Source organism: Myodes glareolus, chromosome 2 (assembly GCF_982192425.1).
Source record: "Myodes glareolus chromosome 2, mMyoGla1.1, whole genome shotgun sequence".
Lineage (NCBI taxonomy): Eukaryota > Metazoa > Chordata > Mammalia > Rodentia > Cricetidae > Myodes > Myodes glareolus.
The window spans coordinates 91,452,784-91,474,282 of NC_142027.1; the positions used below are offsets into that span (position 1 = coordinate 91,452,784).

The 21,499-nt window shown below is 37.3% G+C and overlaps 2 protein-coding genes across 2 annotated transcripts in view; both read left to right on the forward strand.

Moving 5' to 3' along the window:
* Positions 1 to 3,612, forward strand: part of LOC125396177 (vomeronasal type-2 receptor 26-like) — a 64,961-nt gene extending 61,349 nt beyond the window's left edge. The window contains 1 exon segment of the mRNA XM_087897970.1: positions 2,657 to 3,612. Coding sequence (XP_087754096.1) covers positions 2,657 to 3,612 — 956 coding nt within the window.
* Positions 3,613 to 13,329: 9,717 nt separating this feature from the next.
* LOC146895562 (vomeronasal type-2 receptor 116-like) overlaps positions 13,330 to 21,499 on the forward strand; it is a 72,152-nt gene continuing 63,982 nt past the window's right edge. Inside the window, exon 1 of the mRNA XM_087897974.1 lies at positions 13,330 to 13,526. The gene's annotated coding sequence lies outside the window, so the exon portion shown is untranslated. The remainder of the gene's footprint in view (positions 13,527 to 21,499) is intronic.

The following is a 21,499-nucleotide window of genomic DNA, read 5'->3' on the forward strand; positions in this document are numbered from 1 at the left end:
CTAGGTATAATAGTCTGGGTTTGCATCCTTGGTTTCTTAGTTTCTGCAGTACCTCTATCCAGGATCTTCTGGCTTTCATGCTTTCTATAGAGAAGTCTGGTGTAAGCCTGATAGGTTTACCTTTATAAGTCACTTGACCTTTCTCCTTTGCAGCTCTTAATATTCTTTCTTTAATCTGTTTGTTTTCTGTTTTGATAATTATATGGCGAAGGGATTTTTTTTTTATCCAGTCTATTCGGTGTTCTGTATGCTTCTTGAACATTTATAGGAATATCGTTCTTTAGATTGGGAAAGTTTTCTTCTATAATTTTGTTAAATATATTTTCTGGGCCTTTGATCTGCAGTTCTTCTCCTTCTTCAATCCCTATTATTCTTAGATTTGTTTTTTTATTGTGTCCCAGATTTTCTGAATGTTTTGTGAAGAGAATTTGTTGGATTTGCCATTTTCTTTGACCAGAACATTTATTTTCTCTCTGGTATCTTCAGAATCTGAGATTCGTTCTTCTATCTCTTGTATTCTATTGGTTATGCTTGATTCTGTAGTCTCCGTTCGTTTACCTAGATTTTCCATATCCAGCTGGTTCTTGGTTTGTGCCTTCTTCATTGCCTCCATTTCAGTTTTCAATTCTTGGACTGTTCCTTTACCTGTTTGACTGTTTTTTTCTTGGTTTTTCAGGGTATCATTCACGGATTTACTTATTTCTTCTAACTTTTTGTTATATTTCTCATCCATTTCTATACTCATTTCTTCAAACTTTTTGTTATACTTCTCATCCAATTCTTTAAGGGAGTTATTCATATCCTGTTTAAGGGACTCTATTGCTTTCATAATGGCACCTTTTCCCACTTCTTCTGGGTTAGAGTGTTCAAATCCTTCTATTGTAGGGTCGTTGGGATCTGGTGTTTTCATGTTGTTTTTCAGATTGTTGGAGGAGGTCTTGCCTTGGCGTCTGCCCATCTCTTCCTTCAAATGCTCTCTATTGGAACCTCTGGTAGCGGGTCAGGTTCCCTTGTTGGGCAGGGAGTTCACTGATAGAATGCCTACCTTTCCTCAGGCAGGCTATTGAAGCACAGGCACTCCCTCTTTCCGGGATGCACCTACAGTGCAGGCCCAGCGTGCAAGACTGCTGAGCTGGGAAAATTTTATGGCCCCAGTGGGAAGGGAGAAATATAGGAATTTGTACCTGGATGGAAGGTGGGATGGCAGGCGGGAGAGTTTAGCAGTGTGGAGCCAGCACTGCAGGGTGACCTGGGAGTCTATGGGGTCAGGGAAATTCTGAGCTCCTCCTCGCCGGGCCCCTGCCGAAGGCCCAAAGCAAACTCACCCCTCTGATGGCCCTCTGGATGGAAGCAGGGATGGCTGGCGGGAGAGCTTAGCAGGGTGGAGCCAGCACTGCAGGGTGACCTGGGAGTCTATGGGGTCGGGGAAAGTCCGAGCTCCTACTCGCAGGGCCACTGCCGCAGGCCTGAAGCAAACTCACCCCTCCGATGGCCCTCTGGATGGAAGCTGGGATCTATTACTACTATTTTTAGATTTGGTCTTCTCATGGTGTTCCAGATTTCCTGATATTTTGTGTTAAGAATTTGTTTGATTTGACATTAACTTTGACCAAGGAATTTATTTCTTCTATTATATTTTCGGTGCTTGAGATTCTCTCTTCCATCTCTTACATTCTGTTGGTGTTGCTGCATCTGTAGTTCCTGTTCGTGAATCCATGCTTAATTTCCTTAATTTTCTCACTTTGTGTTTTCATTATTGTTTCTATTTTGACTTTCATGTCAAGAACAGTTTCCTGCAATTGTTTCTTTTCTTAACTTCTCTTGGCAATTTTTTATGCATTAGTTAATTTTCTCTAATTTTTTGGTTAGTTTTTTCTCAATTTCTTATGGGAGTTTTTCATTTTCTCTTTAAGGATATCTATCAATCTCATTAAAGTTGCTTCAAGTACATTTTATTGTGCTTTGTCTGTGTTGGAATAGTCATGTTTGCTGTCATAAGGTAGATAGGCTGTGGTGGTGCCATATTGCCCTGACTGGCATTGATTTTATTTTTACATGGACTTATATTCATCTGGATTTGGGATGATTAGCTCCAGTTACTGATTTCTGAGTTTGTCTTTCTTCAGTGGGTATGTTATTTCTCAGTTTTTAATTTCTCTTTGGTTTTCTTTATGCCCTAGTCTTCCGATGACTGGTGTGATCTCTGGTCTAGTTTTGAGTCTCTGTCTGAGTTTTGAATTGGTCTTCTGGCAGTTAATTTCTACCGGGTGCAGTGGGGGTGGGAGTTATTCTTATGTTGGTTTGGCCTGAACCTGTGCACTTAGAGTTTGAACGAGCTGGTGTGGGTTAATTTTAGAATTATTTAAACATAAAGGATTGCTTGAGAGTTTTACTTCATCTAAATAAGTAGATTACTATTTTATTCTCATTGCCACAGAAAACAGTAATAAACTTGACAGCACATGGATTATCATGAGGTAGACACTACTGATAGTAGAAATGGGCTTTTTGAATAAATATTATCATTCTTGGCACTAGAGAATAGCAGAATGTGCCAGGCTACAAACAACAACAGTAGAAGGCATTCTTTGTGTCATGAATGTAAAATGAGTAAATAATTGTAGAAGTTGACATGTTGGTTCATTTCCTCCCATAGATCAGCAGGAGTGTATCCCTTGCCCAATTCAAGAATACCCAAACCCTGAGAGAAACAGCTGCCTGCCCAAGTCAGTGACATTCCTGTCCTTGGAGGATTCTCTGAGCATGACTCTGGCCTGCACAGCTCTGTGCTTGTCTGTCATCACAGCTCTAGTACTGGGAATCTTTCTCAAACACCAAGATGCACCCATCGTGAAGGCCAATAATCGGACTCTCAGCTTCATCCTGCTCATCTCCCTCCTCCTCTGCTTCCTGTGCCCATTTCTCTTCATTGGTCAGCCAAACACTGTCTCCTGCATATTGCAACAAATTACATTTTCTCTGGTTTTCACTCTGGCTCTTTCTACTGTTTTGACAAAAACTATAACAGTAATTCTGGCCTTTAGAGCCATGATACCAGGGAGAACACTGAGAAGGCTCTTTGTCTCAGGCATCTATAACTCTGTCATCCCCATCTGTATCCTGATCCAACTTATTCTCCTCGGACTCTGGCTGGGAACCTCACCTCCCTATATTGAAGCAGATGCACACTCTGAACATGGAGACATCATCATTTTGTGCAACAAGGGCTCAGTCACTGCTTTCTACTGTATGTTGGCATACTTGGGGATCCTGGCCCTAGTGAGTTTCTCTGTTGCTTTTCTGGCCAGGAACCTTCCTGATACCTTCAACGAAGCCAAGTTTCTGACATTCAACATGCTTGTGTTTTGCAGTGTCTGGATCACCTTCCTCCCTGTCCACCACAGCACCAATGACAGGACCATGGTGGCTGTGGAAGTCTTTTCCATCTCAGCCTCCAGTGCAGGACTGCTAGGGTGCATCTTTTTCCCTAAGTGCTACATAATACTCCTAAGACCTGATAAGAACTCTTTGAAATGTTTTAAAAATAAAACACATCTAGGAAAAACGAATTATTTTGATGAATTAACTGATTCTCATAAAATTTTAGTATAGTCAGGTGAAACTATGACCTACTTCTCAGTGTGTTTTTCTGAAATGTTGTTTAAACAAAAATTAAAGAGTCCCTCACTGTATCTCACATACAGACAATCTATTTCAGAATACATGCTACTACTGAAAATGCATGTTAGTAATCATGTTTGCCACTTATTAACTTGTAGCCATTGTAAATATTCAATATACATTATATGATAATAATCTAGGTAAATAACACATTAACTAAATGATTTTCTCTCAATCTTTTAATTTTAGAGTATAGCAGGGCTTTGTTTGATAACTGAGTTCTACTTTTTGGGACAGGCAAAGAACTGACTCTCCGGGCTAGGGTCTTGCCGACAGGTCCAGCAACTCCATAAATCAGTGTGGAGAGTTTTCAAAATACTAAAAGTAAACCTACCATATGAAACAACTATACTATTCCTTGACCTATTCATTTAGGATTCAACATCCCACTACAGAGATACTTGCTCAGTCATTCTTGTTGCAGTTCTGTTCACAATAGATAGGAAATAGAAATTTGTAGATCTCTTTTAACTGATAAAAGGGATAATGAAAATGCAGTACACATAAATGGATTGAAGTAGAAAAAAACTATACTAAGTTAGGTCACCCAGACACACAATGTCAAATGTTACATGTTCTCTCTTGTCTGAGATATCTAGCTCCAAATCTTCAGATGTGAATATTCACCTCAGACTAACAGTAGAAACTAGGAAATAGGGTTGGGAAACAATGGAGAGTTAAATAGCAGGGTACAAATGATCTGTTTGGGTGAATGGTACTCTAAATATGAGGGGGAGAATAAATACAAAAGACAAAACTAGTTGTAATAACAGTTAATATGCACAAAAAAGTCATAAGCAATTATACTATGAACTACATATATAAAATTACCTTTAATATACATAGATTCATGTATAAATACACAAATGTAGTTTAATTGGAAAACCTGCAAACCTTGCTTTAACAAGCCAGAGTATAGTATAATTAAATATTTATCATTATACCCATAGGTAAGTACAGTTCCCCACTCACCAAAAAAATACTTTCTTTGCAACAATTCATGAGATAAAACCACAACCAATTGAAAGGCAGGAATCTGTAGTCTAGATACCTCTGACACATCTACCAAGTAATTCCTACATCTATTGATCACAGACATGCACAACATGGAGTTAAGGATTAAAACTAGCCATTACAATGCCTCTATTTTGACTATTATTTTATTGTCAGTGTCGTAATTCGATTTTAATGAAACACGTGTCTGCTTTTATGCCAATACCACGTTGTTTTTATTACTATAGTTCTATAGCAGAGCTTGACATCATGGATGGTGATGCCTCTGGCGGTTCCCAAATTGTTCAGGAGTGTCAGGACTGCCCTAGGTTTTTTGATTTTTTCCTATGAAATTGAGTTTGTTTCTTTCAAGTTCTTTGAAGAATTGTTATGAGATTTTGATGGTGATTGAATTGAATCTATAGATTGTTTTTATGAGATGGTCATTTTTTATGTTGATCCAACATATCCTAAAACATGGGAGATTATTTTTTATTTTCTGAAATCCTCTTAAATATTTTTTGTCAGAGATCAAAAGTTCTTATCATACAAGTTTGATTAGGGTTAAGACCAAGATATTTTATATTATTTGTGTCTAGTGTAAGGGTTGATGTTTCCTGATTTTTTTTTTGCAACTTAGTTATCATTTGTATAAAGAAAGGCAATTGGTTTTTTGAGTTAATTGTGCATCCCCTTCCCCATTGCTGAAGATGATTATCAGTTCTAGGTGTTACTTGGTAGAATTTTTGTTGTCTCTTATACATATCATCTTGTCATCTGTAAATAGTGAAAGTGACATCTTTCTTTCCAATTTGTATCCTCTCAATCTCCTTTTGCTGTCTTACTGCTCTAGCTAGAACTTCAAGTACTATATTAAATAAATATGGAAAAAGTAGACTTCCTTATCTTGTTCCTGATTTTAGTGGAATCGCTTTGAGTTTCTCTCCATTTACTTTGTCAGCTTGCTGTGTAATACCTTTATTATGTTTAGGCATGTTCCTTGTATCCCTGATCACTTTAAGATCTTTGTCATGAAGGAATGTTGGATTTTGTCAAAGGCTTTTTTCAACATCTAGTGAGATGACCATGTTATTTTTTTCATTCAGTTTGTTTAAATGGTGGGTTACATTGACAGATTTTTGTATATTGAAACATACCTGCATCTCTGAAATGAAACCTACTTGATTATGGTGAATACTTTTTTGATGTGTTTTTGGATGCAGTTTGCTAGTATTTTACTGAGTATTTTTACATCAATGTTCATGAGGAAGATTGGCCTGTAATTCTCTTTCTTCATTGCATCTTTGTATGGTTTGCATATCAGCTTGACTGTAGCCTCAAAAATAGAGTTTGACAATGCTCCTTCTGTTACTATTATATGGAAATATTTGAGGAGTATTGGTAAGAGGTATTCAATAAAATTATGGTAGAATTCCAAGTTGCAATCATCTGGCCTTGGACTTCTTTTTTGGGGAGATTTTAATAACTGCTTCTATTTCCTTGGTGGTAATAAGTCTTTTTAAGTTGTTTATCTGGTTTCTTTCAGAATTTCCAATTTTGTGGAGTACAGGTTTTTGAAGTATGACCTAATGAGTCTCTAGATTTCCTCAGTGTCTGTTGTTATGTCCCCATTTTCATTTCTTGTTTTTTTTCCAGGCTAAAATAACTTTATTACTTGTTTTAAAGAGGGATATAAAGTCAGTTTTCTTATAATAACCGATCTACTCTGAACTTCTGGAGAAGAGGAAGACAAGAACCTGGGAGATAAAGATTCTGGTGGTTGATCTTGCATTTTCACTGCTTTTTTTTCTTTGCCAGAGATGGCAAAACATAACCCCCATCCACATGTTGTTTCCAAGATGCAGGAAGAAATTCCCTCCAGGGAACCCAGTGGTAGCTAAATGAGCTGAGCATGTCAAGGAGAAAACACCAAAGTCTGCTGAGTACTGATTCTATGGCATCTTCACACACATTTGGCAATGTTACAGATGATTCTTGTTACAACAGTTGTATTAGTGTACTTTTTATTCATGTTCTTTTTCTCCTTCCACACCAGTGGCTTTTGAAAATATGGATGTGCTGTATGATAATATGAGTCTTCCTCATCTGATAGAGAGGGCAGGCATTGAAGCTGTAAGGTAAGTTATGGGAAAAAGAAACCTGACTGATGAATGAATGGGGAAAATTTAGGGAAAATGCAGAAATTGGTTTTATTCACCTGATTATAAAATTTGGCAAAAGACAAAAAAAATTGATTGACAAAAGAATCATACTGAAACAGAAAAGAACTTGTCTACGATGAATAAAGTTTATAAAGAACCTAGGGCTTTAGGGATGATAGCCTGTGGCTTTATAAATCAAAACTGGAGCCCCAACTTCCTTGGCTTTTCTAGACAGCCAGCAGGGAATTTTCTGTCTTTAGGTGCCCTCCACATATCCAGAGGCCATCCAACCTACTAGTTATACCCTGCCTCCAAACCTGTATATTTGTCTGCAATCTCAGTGGAACTTTCAAACACAGCTTGCTCCAATACTGAGGGGACCTAAGAAGTGAGTGAGCAGCCCCATGGTGGGATGCCGCACTCTCAAGGACCTCCCCAGCAGGACAAAACCCAGGTCCCCTTTCCCAATTCTCTTGGCTTTTCTAGCTAACCAACAGGAAGTTTCCTGTGATGAGGGGCACCCCCAACTCATCCAGAAGCCATCCAAACTACTAGCTACTCCCCGCACCCAAACCTGCCTATTCACCAATAATCTCAGTGGAACTCTGAAACACAGCTTTCTATAATATTGAGAAAACGTAAGAGATGAGTGAACAGCCACACAGATGGATTCCTTACTCTCTAGCACTTCCCCAGTGGGACAATACCCAGGGGATCTTCTCCAACACCCTTGCTTTTCTAGCCAGTCAGCATGGAGTTTCCTGCATCTAGGATCCCACAAAACCCAAACACATCAACTGAAATCCTCAAGCTACTATCCACACACCAACTAAGAGTTCAGAGCTTTCTGAAATGCTGAGGGGACCAAGAACATGTTACAACCACAAGGGGATTAAAAGAGAGGGCAAAGAGAGCAAACCAGAAGAGAAAACCAAGAGAGCAGGTATATAGAGACCATAGAGGCTCTCTGAGACCAACAATAAAAGTACAGAATAGACCAAGAAAATCTCCAAATATTGAACCAGTCACGTTTTTCTTTGGGTTTACCTTGTTATTTGGTTTATCTGGGCTTGTGAACTATAGGCTTAATGACCTTGGTTTATGGCTAAAGTCCACAAATAAATGAGTACATACCATATTAAACTTTTTTGAACTGGGATATCTCACTCAGGATAGTGTTTTCTATTTCCATCCATTTGCATGCAAAATTCAAGATGTCATTGTGTTTTACCGCTGAGTAGTACTCTAATGCATATATATTCCACACTTTCTTTATCCATTCTTCCATTGAGAGGCACCTAGGTTGTTTCCGTGTTCTGGCTATTACAAAGAGTGCAGCTATGAACATAGCTGAATAAATGCTTTGGTAGTATGATTGGTCATCTATTGGGTATATTCCCGAGAGTGGTATTGCTGGATCCTGAGGAAGGTTGATCTCGAATTTCCTGAGAAACTGCCACACTGATTTCAAAAGTGGTTGCACAAGTTTGCATTCCCACCAACAATGAATGAGTTTTCCCCTTACTCCATATCCTCTCCAGCAAAGGCTATCATCGGTGTTTTCAATTTTAGCCATTCTGACAGGTGTAAGATGGTATCTCAAATTTGTTTTGATTTGCATATCCCTGATTGCTAAAGAAGTTAAATGTCTCTTGGTCATTTGAAATTCTTCTGTTGAGAATTGTCTATTCAGTTCAGTGCCCCACTTTTTAATTGGGTTATTCAGAATTTTAAGTCTAGTTTCTTGAGTTCCTTATATATTTTGGAGATCAGACCTTTGTCTGATGCGGGGTTGGTGAAGGTCTTCTCCCATTGAGTAGGTTGCCTTTTTGTCTTAATGACAGTGTTTTTTGCTTTACAGAAGCATCTCAGTTTCAGGAGATCCCATTTATTCATTGTTGCTCTTATTGTCAGTGCTACTGGGGTTCTACATAGAAAGTGGTCTCCTGTGCCCATGTGTTGCAGACTACTTCCCACTTTCTCTTATATCAGGGTCAGTGTGGTCAAATTAATATTGAGGTTTTTAATCCATTTGGACTTGAGTTTTGTTCATGATGATAGATATGGATCTGTTTTTATTCTTCCACAGGTTGACATATAGTTATGCCAGCACCATTTGTTAATGATGCTGTCTTTTATCCATTGTTTACTTTTAGCTCCATTGTTGAAAATCAGGTGACCATAGGTTTGTGGATTAAAATCTGGTCTTCTATTTGATTCCATTGGTTGACTTCTCTGATTTTATGCCAATACCAGGCTGTTTTCTGTACTGTAGCTTTGTAATAGTGTTTGATGTCAAGGATGGTAATGCCTCCAGAAGTTCCTTTATTGTATAGGATTGTTTTGGCTATCCTGGATCTTTTGTTTGTCCATAAAAGTTTATTATTGTTCTCTCAAGTCCATGAAGAATTTTGTTGGAATTTTGATTTGGACTGCATTGAATCTATAGATTGCTTTTGGTAGAATTGCCATTTTTACAATGTTGATCATACCCATCCAAGAGTTTTGGAGATGCTTAAATTTTCTGGTATTCTCTTCAATTTCTTTCTTCAAAGACATAAAGTTCTTGTCAAATAGATCTTTCAATTCCTTAGTTAGAGTTACCCCAAGATACATTAAGTTGTTTGTGACTATATTGAAAGGTGATGTTTCTCTGATTTTCCTCTCTGCTTCTCTATCCTTTGTGTGTAGGAGGGCTACTGATTTTTCGGAGTTGATCCTGTAACCTGCCAAATCACTGAAGGTATTTATCAGCTGTAGGAATTCTTTGGTAGAGTTTTTGGGGTCAGTAATGTACACTATCATTTCATCTGCAAATAATGAAAGTTTGATTTCTTCCTTTCCAATTCAAATCCCTTCGATCTCCTTATGCTGTCTTATTGCTATTGCTAGAACTTCAAGCACTATATTGAAGAGCTATGATGAGAGTGGACAGCCTTGTCTTGTTCCTGATTTTAGTGAAATAGCTTTGTGTTTCTCTGCATTTAATTTGATATTGCCTGACAGCTTGCTATATATTGATTTTATCATATTTAGGTATGATTCTTGTATCCCTAACCTCTCCAAAACATTTATAATAAATGAGTTTTGAATTTTCTCAAAAGCTTTTTCAGCATCTAATGAAATGATCATGTTTTTTTTTCTTTCAGTCAGTATGATTATATGATGGATTACATTGATAGATTTTTGTAGGTAGAACCAGCCCTGCATCTCAGGGATGAAGTCTACTTAATCGTAATGGATAATTTTTTTGATGTTTTTTTGGATTCTGTATGCCAGAATTTTATTGAGAATTTTTGAACCTATGTTCATGAATGAGATTGATCTGTAATTTTCTTTCTTGGTTGGGTCTTTATTTGGTTTTGCAATCAGGGTGACTGTAGCATCATAAAAAGAGTTTGATAATGACTCTTTTTGTTTCTACTATGTGAAACAAAACAAGGAGTATAGGTATCATCTCTTCTTGGAAGTTCTGATAAAATTCTGCATTAAAACCATCTGGTCCCGGGCTTTTTTTTTTCTTGTTTGGTTGGGAGGTTTTATATGGTAGCTTCTATTTCCTCACGACTTATAGGTAGTGAAAATAGCTTAGTGTTGGCACAAAAACATGGATGTTGACCAATGGAATCGAATCGAATTGAAGACCCAGATATTAATCCACAAATTTATGAACACCTGATTTTCGACAAATGAGCTAAAATTATACAATAGAAGAAAGAAAGCATCTTTAGCAAATTAAAATATGGAGTACAGAACTGAACAGAGAATTCTCAACAGATGAAGTTCAAATGGCCAAAAACCACTTAAGGTCATGCTCAACCTCCTTAGCGATCAGGGAAATGCAAATCAAAACAACTTTGAGATACCATCTTACACCTGTCAGAATAGCTAAACTGAAAAACACCAATGATAGCCTATGCTGGAGAGGATGTGGAGTGAGGGGATCATTCATCCATTCTTGGTAAGAATGCAAACTTGTGCAGCCACTGTGGAAATCAGTGTGGCAGTTTCTCAGGAAACTGGGAGTCAACCTCCCTCAGGACCCAGCAATTCCCCTCTTGGGAATATAGCCAAGAGGTGACCCATCATACAACAAAAGCATTTGTTCAATTATGTTCATAGCAGCACTATTTGTAATAGCCAGAACCTGTAAACAACCTAGATGTCTCTGAATGGAAGAATGTTTAAAGAAGGTGTGGAACATACATACATCCCCCTGGGAGGGGGAAATAAACAAGATCTCCTGAGAAAATTGAGAGTGTGGTGTGGGGAGACTAGGTAAGGCAGAAGAGAAGAGATTAGAAGAGGAGTGGGAAGAAGAACTAAAGGGAATGGGTTGGTCAAGATGGGTGAAGGGCACTGAAAGAGAACAAGGAAAGAGATATCTTGATTGAGGGAGCCATTATGAGCCTAGCAAAAAGACTAACATTAGAGAAATTCCCAGCAACACACAAGGATGATGCCTGCTAAGACTCTCAGCAACATTAAAGATGATGCCTGAACTGGCTTTGCTCTGCAGACTGATGAATTTCTTAAATATTGTTCTAGAACCTACATCCAGCAACTGATGGAGTCAGTTGCAGAGAATTACAATGGAGCACTGGGCTGAACTCCCAAAGTTCAGTCAAAAATAAGGAGTGAGAATATCAGCAAAGAGGTCAAGACCATATGGAGATACCCACTGAAACAGTTTACCTGAGCTAAAAGAAGTCTTCCAATACCGTCCTGACATCAAGGAAGCCAGCACAGGACCAAATTAGGCCTTCTGAATGTGGATAAAAGATGGATAGCTGGGGCAGAGTGTGGGGCCACTGGTAGTGACACCCGGATTTATCCCAACTGCTTGTTCTGACTTTTCAGAACCTTTTCTTTCTGAAAAGATATCTTGTTCAGTCTAGATACAGTGTGGATGGCCTTGGTCCTCCCTCAAGGCAATGTGCTATACGTATTTGAATCCCCATGGGAAGCCTAATTCTCTCTGAGGACTGGTTGTAGGGTGGGATAAGGGTGGGAAGGGGGGGGGAAGTGAAGGCACCATGAAGAGGGGAAGGCATGGGAAATGGATTTGACATGTACAATGAAAAAAGGTTGATTTTTAAAATGAATTAAAATAGAAATTGTTTTGTTTTATGCTATATTATAATTAACAGAAGTGCATAATGAACGAATGGAATTATTTCTAAAGCAAGAGTAATTCTGTAGTTTTGATATAAGGATAACTTCAGAGTCATAAAATTAGTTTGGCAGAGTTCCTTCTGTTTCTATTATGTGGAATACTTTGAGCAGTATAGGTATTAGCTCTTCTATGAAGTTTTGGTAGAATTCTGCACTGAAACCATCTCGCCCTGAACTTTTTTTGGGACCCATTCTCTTTGAATGGATACTTTGATCAGCCTTCTTTGGACCTTCCACAAAGCAATGTGCCTTATCTCTCTGAGGAGTGGATGTGGTGTGGTGTGCCAGAAAGCTGGAAGGAAAGGGAGGAGTAGAGGGAGGAGGAACTGGGACTGGTATGTAAAATAAAAAAGACAGTTTGCTTTGTTTCGAAAAAATAAATAAAGTAAATAAAAGAGTATTTCTTATAAGTGGTAATACAAAAAAGAAGAAATGTCAAGATGAAGAATTACTCTATTTATTGATTTTTTTACAAGTGTATTGGGAGGAGCTGTACCAGATTGCAATTAAAAGCAGAACAAAGATTACTGCTTGGGAACCTTAATACTGCAAAAGGATGAGGTGAGAAATTATCTTATTTACTTGTCCGGAATTTCCTTACTCATTTCTACATCTTTACAATCATTGCCACAAGGAGGAGAGAGCAGATCAGAGAGTCGGGATAGAAATGAGGTCAGTGTGCCTGTGAATGCCAGACACTAAAAACCGACATCACCACTTCACCTTCATATGAAAGCATTGTATGAAATATTTCAAGTGTTTGCAATGTGGACTCCAACTATTTCTTTGTCTCTTACCTGTTCACACTTCTATGTGTCTTTCAAAACAGAAAACCAAATGAAACAACCTGGACCTATAATTCATTCTCGTGCTACGGTAGTCTCCAAAGTGACTGTGGATGATCATGAAATCATAGAGGTAGGGGACTAAGGAACAAAACAAACATGTTTTTCCCCAGCATAGAAGATGCAGGTGCAGAGGCCAAGGGCAATGAGATCCCCAGAGCACATGTATGAGAGTGAAAAGCAAGAAAAGATAGTGCATTTATATTCACTCTGATTAGTTAGAGGAGAATGTCAACACTCTCACTTACCCTCGGTTTTCTGGACTTTCTTCTATCTGTGTCCTTGTCTGACATGAGAACCATAGACTATGCAACATCAGAAACCAGCTATAGCTAACAGAGTCTTCTCTGACACTGTCAAGGTCTAAACCTGTTCCACTAACAAAGCCAATAACCTTTATGGATCAGCCTAGTTGCAAGGCATTGTCTCTGTGTAGTGCAGACGCTGACATGTATCTTCCTTTGCTTTGCCTCTTCCTACTCCTGCAATCTATGTTTGCATTAAAGAGAATAACTAATCAGAAGTGTTTGGAATATGGGAAGCCTGCCACATACATGAAGGCTGACATAATCCTAGGTGCATTTATCCCCATTTACTTCACAAAAGATGGACCCAAGGAAATCCAGATATTTTTTGAGACAAAACAGAATCCACTGTCTGACGGCTTAATGTAAGTACTTGTGCCATTGTGCTAAGGATTATTCTCAAAATTAATGTAAGTACTTGTGCCACTGTGATAAGGATATTCTAGCTGCATGACAGTGCATGCTCATCTGTGCACATGTAATTTCTTTAAGAATAATGAACTGTATGCACAGAAATGTGAAACTCAGTTGCAAACTTTCCACATTCATTATGCTTCTAGAGGTCTTTACTCTCCTCTTTATTTCTCTAGTCAAATAGAGATCAAATTGAGAAATCAACAACTTTTGTGTCTGTTCATACTGTGAGTTCATGGTAAGGCTTTTATTGTTTTCACAGATTGACTTTAATGTGTCAGGAGAGGTTGCATCCTGTTCATATACCTTCGGGAACCTAAATGTGCTGTCTGAATGTTTGTTTCTTTCTACAGACTTGAAAAGTTTCTGCTAAATCCCCATGTCTTTAGTACAGACCTTAGAATTTCTATCCCATATGTCCATGTATTTGTTTGTTTAAATATCTCAGATTTGGACACTGTGATCATGTTTATTCCTTATTTAATTCTCATTGACATTTTAATGCAGTGTCTGAAAATCACATCCTTTATGCTTGATATTCTGTTTTCTGCTTAGTCAATACTGCTGGAGTCATTTTCCACTGAGTTTTTATTGGCAGTTTCTTGATTTTTTTATTTAGAACATTTATATCTCTTCTTCCCCTAACCCAGAATCTCAATTTTCTTTTAGGAATTTACTTTTTTGGTACTGAGTCTTTGTTATATATGGGTTTTTTCCTCACCCCTCAGCCATTGTGCTCCTGTACAGTGCTGTATTTGTCTCAATGCCCAGTTGAACTCACTTGCTTATTTATATCTTCTTTTAGGTCATCCATCTTTTTACTTCTTGAACTAGCAATTCTGACATTTGATCTTTCTGAATATTTTTGAGTTCATTTGTGGTTTATCTATCATATTGTGGAGTAGTTATTTGTCCTTGCTTTTTAGTAATTGCTATTGTTTGTTTCTATTGTTGCTATAAGCAGTACCTTTGTTCATTTGAGCATCAGTTACACATTTGGATGGTCCTATACTAAGAAGTTTCTTCTTAAATGTTCAACCTATTCATTGCTGTGTAAGAAGGAAACAAGCTTCCAGGTCTATATGCCTAGTACTTGTAGTGTTATGGAATATGTGAAGAAAAATTGCTAGATGCTAGATTTATTTGACCCTTATAGTACTCTTATGAATGCTTTCACAGGATGGAAGGACTACAGTTCATTAGGCCACTAATACAGAAGATGGAAGGAATTCCAAGACCAGGAGGAGAGAGAGCCCATCCTCAAGGAGAGGCAGTGGACAGGAAAGCTTTAACTTTGACAGCAGTTCTTAGGTGGAGTCTGCCTGATGTAGCATAGGTGCATTCAAGTCACAACTCACTGAATCTTACAGTAATTTGTTTTAGTTTACAGATAAAAGTGAAAGACTTAGATATATAAACATCTCCACTCTCTGTAATCTATAATGAAACCTCATTGTAGAAGAAGCAGTTAGCTAGTGTATATAAATAGCTGTTGTACACTCTTGATTTAGAGCCATACCAAAAGTTTAGTGAATGAAAGGGGGATACAAATAGGAACTCTCTTTACCTGTTTCCTCTGTCCAGATTTTATGTATGTATGTCAGATAAGTATGAGGCACAATGAGAAGCAATTTAAAGTCTTGATAAAAACAATGAAAGAAAATTAAAAATTTTATTCATTGTCTATGAAAATAGTAGGTAGTACTTCACCAAGGATAGATTAATAGCTAATCAGAACTCCACTGATTAATGTGATAAAACTCTGCATGTTAGAAATCTTTAAGTCTAATTTTCATATACCTTACATCAGTTAAACATACCTTTGCAACTTGTGTTTACTTACATTAAATCATTTCCCTAGACCCTCAAAAGTAACATCAACTTCAAACTTTTTTCCATCCAATATTTTACCAGGAGACTAAAATTATTCACTTATGGGAGCAGTAATTCAAAAGGAGGTTCTTTAAAAATAAAAGAATAGTAAAAGTATATTTGTTTCCAGTAATAGCATGATAGTTTTAGTTTGATTTTCAATTGAACCTGTTTATGAGATTATCTTTCTCAGTGTTAGGCCTGTCAGTAAGGTAACCCTGTCTGTGAGTCTGCCTTTTTCAGCAGACTATCTGTTTGCTGTAGGATACACAATACCTGCCTTATGTATATGACATGGACTGACCATGTAACTGCAGCCTTGTTGGGAGGAGTTGTGTCGGACTGCTTGCTGCTAAAATTATAATGTTGAAACATGTTATCAACACTATCAGAGATCTGAGAAGGATAAATGTGAGCATGAAGTATAATCTAAATATATCTAAATTGCTTCTGTATCAGCTAAAACGATACAGACTTACCTGATACTGGGGAATCCTGTTGGGATCCTTCGTATGATTTCAATGTCCTTGTTGGGAGGAGACATTATCATCTTCAGATGCCAGGTGAGACACCATTGGACTTTGGTTGCCACACAGGACAGCATCAGGCTTCAACCACTGGACTCTTGAGATTTGAGAAATGTTTCTATGGAGGAGGAAATTGAGGAAACTGACCAACCTTGCCAAGGCAGAGTGGGACATTCAACACCACAGTGTTCACAGTTTGTGAAGGGACCAGGTGGTGGGTGAGACATGTGCCTGCTCTTGACCCAGTGGTCGGCATTAGCACAACTGAGGTAATATCCAGGTGGAGTCTGGTTTTTCATGGTATTTGTGGATAGCCTCAACAACAGATCCCAGACGATGGTATTTTTGTTTATAAGGTGAAGTCTTTTTATTAAGTACCTTAAATGCAATGTCCAGCAGATCTCTCTGAGGGATTAGAGGGACAGCAGCTAATTTATTAACTATATCTGATTTTAAACAAACTTTACTTCTTTTTAGTTACTTGTTATTGATAGCATAAGCAGAAGGCCATAGCTTGTCCCTCTGTAAATGAAATACATTTGTACTCATCGTGACCAAAACAAGGCTCTGAGCATGGCAATAAAGTCAATCATTTATAAAGTGACTAACCATTAGCTTGCATGTCTTAAATATCGTCTACAGTTTACAACAAGTTGGTAGCTTTTATAAGAATGGAATTTACAGTTTCATCCTTGTTAGGTGAGCCTTATAATTTTGAATTGAAGATTCAAATGAAGATCCTTGCTGGGAAGTGGTGGTACACGACTTTAATCCCAGGACCAATAAGGCAGAGGCAGTTGAATCTCTGTGAATTCAAGGTCAGCATGGTCTACAAGAGCTAGTTTCAGGAGAGGTACCAAAGCTACACAGAGAAACCCTTCTTTGAAAAACCAAAGGGGAAAAAAGGACTCTTTGGTATCAAAATCTTAAAGAATATAGTTCACAGAACGTCTGGGAACACGAGGTCATGATCATTCATAGTGTAATTTTACAGAATATCTGTTTCCTATATGACATATTTTATTCAAATTGCTAAAGATTAACAAAGTTATCAAATACAAGAAGGGTATGCATGCATCTTTGAGTCAGTTTTTGCTAGTCTGGATAGAATTTAGGAATTTCTAAACTTTATCTAACGTAACTTATTCATTAAATACATATTTTTCTTATCTATATTGTCTAGATGCCTAGTGTTGGACACAGCAATGGCAAAGGTGATCTGACATATATATCTAAATAAGTTTCTTTTATCATAAATAGGCTATTAGAAGCTTAACAATCATAAATCATCTTCAAACTTTTGCTGTTATCAAGTTATTTCCTCCACTAACAAGAATTAAATCAAATGATATGTGAAGTATGCTGTGTCGTATCTTTTTCTAAACAAGAGTAGAATTCAAGTCACAAATAAGCATATTATATATTTTTTTAACTCTCTAGTATTTCTTTTTCAGTTTTTTATTGATTTTTACTCAGTTTTACATTTTAGCTGGCTCCTCTAACTGCCTCTCCCCTCCCCCTTCAAACCTCCCTCAAGGTTCCCATGTTCCCCATTTACTTAGGAGATCTTGTCTTTTCCTACTTCCCATGTACCTTCGATCTATTTAAGTCTCTTTTAACATCTTCATTGTTGTCTAACTTCTCCAGGATTGTGATTTGTAGGCTGGTTTTCTTTGCTTTGTGTTTAAAAACCACCTATGAGTGAGTATATGTGTTAATTGTCTTTCTGTGTCTGGGTTACCTCACTCAAAATAATGCTTTCTAGATCCATCCATTTTCCTGCAAAATTCAAGATGTTGTTATTTTTCTGCTGTGTAGTACTCCATTGTGTAAATGCATTATGTTTTCATTATGCATTCTTCAGTTGAGGGGCATTTAGGTTGTTTCCAGGTTCTGGCAAACAATGTATGACAAAAATGTTGCTATGAACATAGTTGAGCACATGTCCTCATGGCATGGTGAGCATCCTTTGGATATATACCCAAAGTGGTATGACTGGGTATTGGGGAAGGGTGTTTCTTAATATTATGAGAAATTACCACACTGACATCCAAAGGGTGTCACCTTGCATTCCCACCAGTAATGTGGAAGTGTTTCCCTTTCCACACAACCTCTCCAGTAGACGTTGTCTTCGGTGTTTTTGATATTTGCCATTTTTACAGGTGTAAGATGGAATCTCAGAGCTGTTTTGATTTGCATTCCTCTTATGGCTAAGGATGTTGAGCATTTAATTAAGTGTCTTTCACTCATTTTAGATTCCTCTAAAGTGTTCAGAGTTCTCTGTTTAAGCCTGTGCTCCATTTTTTGTTGGATTATGTGTTATTTTGATGATCTTTTTCTTGAGATCTTTGTACATTTTGGAAATCAGACCTCTGTCTGATGTGGGGATAGTGAAGATCTTTTCCCATTCTGTAAGCTGCTGTATTGTCTTGTTGACTGTATCCTTTGCTTTAAAGACGATTTTCAGTTTCAAGAGGTTTCATTACTTGAATCTCTCAGTGTCTTGCTTCTTGGGTTATATTTGAGAAGTGGTCTCCTGTTCCAATGCATTCATGTGAACTTCCCACTCTCTTTTCTATGAGTTTCAGTGTGGCTGGCATTATGTTGAGGTCTTTAATCCAGTTGGACCTGAGTTTTGTGCATGGGGGTAGATATGGGTCTATTTTCATTCTTCTACATGTTGGTATCCAGTTATGCCAGCACCACTTGTTAAATATGCTTTCTTTTGCCGTTTTATATTTCTTGCTTCTTCGTCAAAATCAAGTGTTTAAAGCTGTGTTGATTAATATCTGGGTCTTCTGTTATGTTCCATTGTTCCTCCTGTCTGTTCTAATGCCAATATCAGGTTGCTTTCAGTACTATACCTCTGCAATAGAATTTGATTTCAGCTCAGAACTCTACAAGACTGTCAAAGAAGAACCAATACCAATACGATTCAAATTATTCCACACAATAGAAAGAGAAGAAACAATGTCAAACTCTTTTTATGAGACTACAATTACCCTGATAGTTAAACTACAGAAAGACATTACTAAGAAGAATTATAGACCAATATCACTCATGAACATTGATGCAAAAATACTAAATAAAATACTGGAAAATTGAATCCAAGAACACATCAGAACCATCATCCACCATGATCAAGTTGGCTACATCCCAGAGATGTAGGGATGGTTCAACATAAGAAAATCTGTCATTGTATTCCACCATGTAAACAAACTAAAAAATAAAAGCCACAGGATCATCTCATTGAATGCCAAAAAAGCTTTCAACAAAATACAACATCCCTTCATGACAAAAGTCTTGGAGAGAGCAGGGATACAAGAAACATACCTAAACATAATAAACACAATATACAGCAAGCCAACAGCCAACTTCAAACTAAATGGAGAGAAACTCCCAGTGATTACACTGTAATCAGGAACAAGACAAGGTTGTCCACTCTCTCCCTTTCTATTCAATATAATTCTTGAGGTCCTAGCTAGAGCAATAAGACACCAAAAGGAGATCAAGGGGTACAGATCAGAAAAGAGGAAGTCAAACTCTCACCGTTTGCTGATGATATGATAGTTTACATAAGCAATCCCAAAAAATCTACCAATAAAGTTCTATAATTCATAAACACTTTCAGTAATGTAGCAGTATACAAGATTAACTCAAAGAATCAGTAGCCCTCCTGTACACAGCTGTTAAAAGAGCTGGAGAAGAAATCAGAGAACAACACCCTTCACAATAGCCACAAATAGCATAACATATCTCACAGAAACTCTAACCAAACAAGTGGAATAGTTGTATGACAAGAACTCTAAATCTTTGAAGAAAGAAATTGAAAAAAAAACCCGAAAAGTAGAAAAATCTTCCATGTTCTTGGGTAGGCAGAATTAACATAGTAAAAATGGCAGTCTTACCAAAAGCATTCTACAGATTCAACGTAATGCAAAACATAATCTCAGAAAAATTCTTCATAGAACTAGAAAGAACAGTACTCAACTTCATATGGAAAAGCAAAACACCGAAGATAACCAAAAAAAATTCTTTAGAACAAAAGAACTACTGGAGGCATCACAATCCCAGACTTCAAGTTTTACTACAAAGTCTTTCTGTTCCAATATTTAACCTGAATTTTTGTTTCAGATTTTTAGATTTTTAACCTACACTCAATGAATTTTCAAATCCATAGGTACAAAACCTTTAGAAAATAGTCATCCAAATCTTAGGATAAATATTTATCAAAATTTTAGTCCTATAAGAGAGGAGAGTAGATTAGCAGCCATAAACCCTATTGTAAAAAAATTTTAGATATTTTTAAACATACAGTGTCTTTGACATTTTTGCTCTCATCCTTGTTATAGATTCAGGTAGCAAATTTGACACAGGACAGATTTGAATGAAACTTTTAAGCAGCATACTCAGGTCTGGAGGGAGGGCCTGAAACCCAGAGCCAGATCAACTTCTTTATCGAATACATCAGAATAAAACAGTTTTTATTATTGTGTGTAGTGCAAAGATATTTGAATCTCTGTAAAACTGTCTCAGTGATCAGAATAAAGGACAAGAACACCAGAGAGGAGAGAAAAATCCATGAGATGGCAAGAGCAGGGATCAAAAAAAAACACAGATGTAAGAGATTTTTGAGAATAAAAAGCAGAAAGATTTTGGAAATAAGGGACTTTGGGATCATATGCTTATGAAGTGTAGAAAATTGTTACAATTTGGGGGCATTTGGAAATTAAGAGTGTCATCTTCGTCTATTGAGCAATCCTCATGAAAATCCATTTGCAATAAGACAACTAGTATTAAAGAAAGCTCTAAATCTGAGAAGGAATAAAGATCAGATAAGGCACATGAAAGCATGCAGAGCAAGCTCGAGGTGTAAACAAAGAACGTGTTTGGAGGGAGAGGAAGTAGGGCAGAGAGAAGCATAATTTTCCCGGATTCGTCAAGAAGTCTGAGAGGGTTGTCAGAGGGAAATGTCCCAAATCACAAAGGAGCAACATCCCTTTCCATGAGATGAGTGCCCAATAGGAAAAGAGAAGCTGCCTCGTGCACAGGCTAAAACTCTCTAAATAACCCATTCATTCACATGTCAGTGCTGAATGGTTTCAACACTGTATCTCAAAAGTTCTCACTTGATCCAAAACCAGAGAAATTGGGACAATAGGAACTAGTGGAACCAATGTCTTATCAACAAACATTGACTTAACTATTGATAAAACAAAGAATCCAATTTAAAACACATGGACCTAAACTGAGAATTCAGTTTAGTGACTGAGAAAGAAAGTAAATACGCTCCAAGTTGTTTAGCAATTACTGAAACACAAATCAAATCTTCTATGATATTTTATATTTCCCAAGAATATAAAGTACATCAAATACTGGAATATTTGTGAGTCAACAGGATTAAAAAATGGTAAGCCCTATGAAAATTAGTGTGGAGGATTTCTAAAAGTGTGGAAAGATATCTACACTATTCTCTATGTCAATCAGTCCTGGGCATATGTATAAATGACTGTGTATCCTACTGT